Source organism: Lycium ferocissimum, unplaced genomic scaffold, assembly GCF_029784015.1.
Source record: "Lycium ferocissimum isolate CSIRO_LF1 unplaced genomic scaffold, AGI_CSIRO_Lferr_CH_V1 ctg7602, whole genome shotgun sequence".
Lineage (NCBI taxonomy): Eukaryota > Viridiplantae > Streptophyta > Magnoliopsida > Solanales > Solanaceae > Lycium > Lycium ferocissimum.
Genome location: NW_026726861.1, coordinates 4339 through 10995, shown reverse-complemented (window position 1 = coordinate 10995; position 6657 = coordinate 4339). Strand labels below are relative to the sequence as shown.

Sequence of the window (6657 nt, the reverse complement as noted above, 5' to 3'; positions counted from 1 at the left end):
TTGCTTTTTCCAAATATGGTAATAACTGTCATTTAAACAAACCATCTTGCTCATATTTGCCTCCATCATTCAAATAGACGATCAACACAACCAAATACAACTACAAGCTCTGATACTAGTTTGTCGGGCTAAAACGGCCCAAAGATACTCTTAGTATGATGTGATATTGTCCGCTTTGGGCCAAGCCAGCATGGTTTTTCCCAAAAGGCATCACATCATTAAGAGTATCCAACACCTTATAAATAGCTCCTTTTTCTTTGCAGCTACCAATGTGGTACTTTGTTCGCACACCCAAATAATCTTCCCCTCGAACTAAGTTTCACGTGGCTTATTATCATACCATGGATCAGAGATTCAACATGTCTATGTGCCATCCACATCGTCAAAGTATGTACGGTCACTTGAAAGGGCACATCAAGAAAGAGGACGATTTGCCTTCCGGTCTTGCTAGCATTTTGGGGTATGAGAATTACCTGCTCGAGAGATGAAAGGAAGTTTTATTTGTCACAGAAAAAGTACATAGAACGTGTACTGGAGCTCTTTAATATGAAGAGTGCTAAGTGGGTTAGCACACCTCTTCCTGGTCATCTGAAATTGAACAAAGAGATGTGTCCTACAACAACGGAGGAAAAAGAGAGAATGGCCAAGATTCCTTATTCCTCTGCCGTCAGAAGTTTGATGTATGCAATGGTTTGCACTTGACCAAATATTGCTCATGCAGTCGGTATTGTTAGCAGATTTCTCAAAAATCTAGGGAAAGAGCATTGGGAAGTCAGAAGTGGATACTCGAGTATCTAAGAGGAACCTCGATGAATGCTTGTGTTTTGGAGGATCAAATCCAATCTTGAAGGGCTATACAGATTCTGATATAGCAGGTGACCTTGATAACAGAAAATCCACTACTGGATATTTGTTTACTTTTTCAAAGGGAGCTATATCATGGTAGTCGAAGTTGCAGAAGTGTGTTGCACCGTTCAACAAGCGAGTATATTGCGGCCACCGAAGCCGGCAAGGAGATGATATGGCTTAAGAGATTCCTTCAAGAACTTGGATTACAGCAAATAGAGTATGTTGTCTATTGTGACAGTCAGAGTGCAATAGACTTATTATGCAAGAACAAAGCACATCGACGTTAGATATCATTGGATTCGTGATCAGGTAGAGAACGAATTATTTCAAGTCAAGAAGATTCACACGAGTGAAAATGCTGCAGATATGCTGACCAAGGTGGTACCGAGAGACAAGTTCGAACTGTGCAAAGAACTTGTCGGTATACACTCAAACTAGAAGCCGGTATACCCCCTCCTTCGGTGAATGGGACCGAGGGGGAGATTTGTGGGGTCCACCATATTCTCGAGGAAGAAAACATCTTCCTTGTCCATGGCAAAGTCGGAAATGTGGGCAAGGATTTCAAATGAAATCTTTAGTGTGGAAATTTGGCACCGGCCAAATTTAATGGCAAGAATAAAATTGACTCACTCCATCCCTATAAATAGGGAGCTCTCATTCAGTTTACAGACACCCCAAAAATCTCAGACAATACATTTGAGTGATAGCAGAGTGAGGTATACCATAAACTGTGTAAGAAAATAATCTGTGAAGAAAAATAGAGTGTGAGCGATATTTTAGTGAGGTGGGAAAATCAAAAGAGTGTTATTTCTTTTTAGGGTGTAGTGGTCTTAGGAGTATTTGTACTTGTTACTATACAATGTAAAATTCCTTGCTATAGTGATATCAGTTGCTCTTCTTGGCTGTGGTTTTTCCCTTATTTAGGAGGGTTTCCACGTAAAATCTCTGTGTCATTATTGCTTCATTTTATTCTTGCTTACTTAACCATAACTTAATGTTCGGCGTTTATCACTAATACCGTGAATATTATTTTTGCGGGTCTATTTTATTCCCAATAGGGTTAAGGATAAAAAACACACCTCAAGTATCACATTTTTTTTGAGTTTTCTACCTGAACTCTCAGGTGTGGGAGTTTCATACCTAAACTATCACAAATTAGTTTGCAAAACATACCTCAATTATCCGTTGTTCACTTTTCCTACCTGAACTATCACCAATAGTTTGCAAAACACACATCAAAATTGATAGTTGAGGTATATTTTGCAAACTAGTTGGTGATAGTTCAGGCAGGAAAAGTGAACAAGTGATAGTTGAGGTGTGTTTGCAAACTAGTTGGTGATAGTTTTAGGTAGCAAACTCTCACACCTGATAGTTCCGGTAGGAAACTTAAAAAAAAAAAATGTGATACTTTAGGTTTGTTTTGATCATTATCTCTAACATAAAAAAATGTCTGACCAGGGATTTGCAGTCAACCTCAGCCTTGCAGTTTTTTTATTTAATTTTTTTTTTTGACAGAGCGAGATTTCGAACCTAAAATCCAAAAATTTTAGGTAAAGGGCAAAAATTAAAGATTTTCAATTTGACGTGTAAATCTGAAATAAGGGCTTTCTTGCGAATTACCCCAAACTAAAAGGATGATGGAAAAAGGCTCGAGAAAGCATCCTTGGAAGCGGAAATATTAGTGGGGGCCCACCCAAAATCGTCTGCCCTACACCGGCCACCCTGAGTATACGCTCAGGAATCATATATAATTCTATGGCTATAAATAATTGAATCAAGAAAGTGATTTTCAAAACTCTAATAAAGGTTAGAAATTTAAAAGGTGTATGTTAAAGTATAGTACCACAAACATGTCAATATCTCTAGTCACGCCGAAGACTTAAAAAATAATTGAGGAAATTAAATAATCATTGACTTGTTGAGTCAACGGACTTCTCATTATCTTCTTCTATCATTGGCCAACAATATTTTGCGTGCTGAAAGACCAAAACACGGCCACATATCAAATACTTTCAATTATCTGTATTATAAATTTATATTTATAATTAAAATTATATATGGATATTTGATCTCATTCCTCTTATAAATTAATTTGCAGGCCCTCTCTCATAGAAACAAAAGACCAAAGAGAAACAGCCAAACTAAAGAGGTATGTTTTAGTTAATTTTTGCATTTTCTTGTTCTATGCTGAACACTATAAATTAATTAATCACTCCATATTCTTTGCTACCTCAAGTTGAATGACATGATTTACATAATATCTTCTAGTGTAAAGAGGAAAGGGAATGAAAATATGAACAACACAATTATATTGTTTCTGTTCTGTTTTCAATTGTAAATCACCTTCTGTTGTTTTACTTTAAATTTATTGAGATTATTGTTTATTAATTGTTTTTTTGCGCTTACTTAAGCCCGCTTGTATACCCGATGGTGCAGCTATTTTGTATTGCTTGTTTCCTTCCATTACTGAGAAAATATTCAATAGCTTAGACCGAGATAATGTAGAACTAAACTATGTGACTTGATACTTTTTGGTTTAGTAGTAACAACTTTGCTGAATCTACATATTTGGTTTCACATTATGCTAAGACATGTAACTTGGTAATTGGGGCACATGAATTTCGTTCCTAATAAGCTTGCCTTAAAGGCTCAAAAGTCAAAAATGAAAATCCGAAATATCCGAACCAATTAGCCCAGAACCGAACTTAAAAAGTCCAATCTGATCCGAGCTTATTTGGATTGCATTTGGATTGTAATTTCTTCAATCGGAAAATCGAAAATTCAAATCGAAATTTTTATATACAAACCGATGGCCTGAACGCACACCCCTATTAGCAATACTTATTTTAGCATGACTTCATACTTTTAGACAGCGTTCGTTTTCACTATTGTTTATTAGCACTACTTGTTTATGAGTTTTGATTATCTTTATCGTTGGTAAAACTATATTTTTGTAAGTTTTTTTAGTAAATGTCATCACATATCTTTTATTTTGTGTAATTTCTCAGGGAAGCACCATATAATTGTTGTATCTTACTGGGAAGCATAGTTGCATGTTTTCTACTGTGGAGAACTTACCGAATAAAACTTAAAAAGTGAAATCCAAGATCGAAATAATTGACTTTATTTAATTTGATTTGGTTTCTAGTTCTAGACTTAGTAAACTGACATAATTCGTTTGGTTTGATATATGAAAACATCGAACCAAACCAGCCTACGTACACCACTACTATATCCTATTGATTTCAAGAAGTACCATTTTAGCTTCTGTAATTTAGCTTGAAACTCCTCCTATTGCACAAAAAATTATGACTATTTTCTGTAAATTACAGATAGAAGAAGGCGGGAAAATGGATCATGTAATCGAGACAAATCAAATCCTTAATGAAATAGTTACAGATTTGTACAATTCATCTATCAAATCATGTACCATATTCAAAGTAACAGTGGGGCTGAGTGCATCAAATCCAAATGCTTATAAGCCACAACTGGTATCCATTGGTCCTTATCATAACAATAATCCACAACTTCGCTCGATGGAGAATTATAAACTACGTTACCTACAAAGGTTTCTTAGAAGGAAAGCGGGGATTGATGTGGAGAGATGCATTAGGGAATTAGAAAACCTCAAGGATGCCGCGTTGCAGTGTTATGATGATATAGAGGACCTTTATAGTGATCACAACTCTGGTAAATTTTTGAAAATATTATTACTTGATGGTTCTTTTGTGGTTGAGTTTATTCGAGAGCGTTCTGGAATGGTGCCAAATGGAGAAAACATAATTATCGATGTTGGTTGTATATATCATCAAGTGCTTCGAGACATGTTGCTACTAGAAAATCAACTTCCTTTCTTTGTCCTCACAAAACTTTATGACATGACTATGGATCAAATACCGTTCACAAGATTGATGAAGCAGACCTTTAATTCTTCATTATTGAAGATGCTTCCTTCGTCCTTTATCGAGACTGAAGGTCATGATGTTAGAAACATCAAACATTTACTTCAACTAGTACACATGTCATGTCAACCTTCAGAGAAGAAAGCTAGCCAAACCACGAATCCTAGTATGGAAATGGAATATTGCAGGAAAAGGTTATGCTGGAATCCTTTTCAAAGGATTAGGTTGAAAGCGATGTCAAAATATAAGGACCACCAACCATGGGACGCCAACATGCCAAATGCAACAGATCTCCACGAAGCTGGAGTTAGATTTTCAGAAGCTGGAAAGATTTATAGAAGATTGGAGGAAGGCGACCTTGGAGATAATACAAGTTTATTTGACATTAAATTTGGAAATGGTATGATCACCATTCCTTATTTTGAAGTTTGTGACATTACGGAGACCATCCTGAGAAATCTTATAGCATATGAGCAGCTATCATTTGATGTACATCCAAGATATTTCAGTGATTTTTCTGTTTTCATGGATTATCTTATCGACTCGGACAAAGATGTGAGTTTGCTTCGTAGAAAAGGAATCATCAAGAATGAGATAGGAGAGGATAAAGAAGTGGCTAGCCTCTTTAACAAAATTGGAAAAGGGGTCACCGTTTATTCTGATTTCTATTATAAAGAAGAGTGCAGAAAATTAGTTCAACATTGTGAAAAAACATGGAACAAAATGAAGGCAAGTTTGATACACAATTATTTTAATAGTCCTTGGGCAGGAGCTTCAACTGTGGGAGCCGTCATACTCCTAATACTCACCGCGATACAGACTTTTCTAGCTTTCACAGGTGCTGGTAAGTAAGTAATTGTTTTAATTATATAGTACAATGGTTGTTTGAATGTCTCAACCGTAATTTTTCCTCACAACTCCGTGAAATTTGCATGTATGTTCATGAGCTTATTGTGTCAAAGCTTCTTAGGCTTAATTGATTAAAGGAGTAAGAATCATAATGGGAGTTTTTTTCTTTTCTCTGGTGTGGCATCTTTGAAGAAGAGAAGCAGATTCTCAACTATCAACCTCTTCTCCCTCTCTTTCAATAATAAAGATACAACTAGTTATTATTATGCTTCAATCCTAAGCTAATTGGATCGGCTGTATGAATCCTGACCATCTATTTTCAGTCCAATTTGACGCGTTAGTTCCACTATTCAATAGTACTCACTACTATAGAAAATTGTGATTTATTGAGGAACGATCCCTCGCTAAATGGAGTTTATCCCTCGCTAATTCAAAATTAGTGCATGAGGAACAAGAGCCTCGCTAATAAGGACCTCACTATTTTTAGCGAGAAAAGGCATTGAGGAAGTTGTTCATGATATAACTTAAAAATGGCTCATGCAACAGAGAATATAACTATTAGGAATCTGACATTTCCTATATGCATTCAATCTGCTGAAGATTTTCAAGAGCATGGTAAATACTTGATTCAACCTACAGAATTCTTCTCAAAGCTCTCATAATTGCAAAAACTTTCCATGGATTAATGTATTAATACTTTATTTTGCAAAAGAGATATGGTCAAAGTTGAGGGTAAATTTCATAAAAGCTTTGTAATTTTTCTATTACAAACGAAGTTATGTGACTTTTCTGGAAAAATAATAATCATAATTATGTGACCTTTTATAAAATTTACCCCTAAAGTTCATGAGGCTGCGCTGGGTTGCGTTAGTTGAGTCAAGGGACAAAACTCCTCAAAGTGAGAAGAACAGGGAAACTGTTTGATTAAAATTTCAATGTGGACAGGGGAAAAATTCTGAAGTTAGCTAGATGTTACTCCTCCGTTCCGGTCCCAAATTATACGAGGGTTGATCTATTTGGGGAGCCACACAATTCTTTCTTTGATTATAATTTTCTC

General features: G+C 35.9%; 1 protein-coding gene across 1 annotated transcript; it reads left to right on the top strand.

Annotated features, from left to right (window-relative positions):
• The first annotated feature begins 546 nt into the window (after window positions 1-546).
• On the top strand, window positions 547-6262 carry LOC132045671 (UPF0481 protein At3g47200-like). The gene is made up of 6 exons (XM_059436243.1): window positions 547-690; window positions 755-942; window positions 2948-2998; window positions 3390-3450; window positions 4182-5595; window positions 6147-6262. Exons 1-6 carry the CDS (start codon window positions 547-549, stop codon window positions 6260-6262), a joined length of 1974 nt encoding a protein of 657 aa, XP_059292226.1.
• Window positions 6263-6657: the final 395 nt, after the last annotated feature.

Coding starts and splice junctions, on each gene's coding strand:
- LOC132045671 (XM_059436243.1), top strand. CDS start 547: ATGAAGAGTGCTAAGTGGGTTAGCACACCTCTTCCTGGTCATCTGAAA. Junction 3,451..4,181: donor ATGCTAAGACATGTAACTTG/GTAATTGGGGCA, acceptor TGTAAATTACAG/ATAGAAGAAGGCGGGAAAAT. Junction 5,596..6,146: donor TCTAGCTTTCACAGGTGCTG/GTAAGTAAGTAA, acceptor CTCATGCAACAG/AGAATATAACTATTAGGAAT.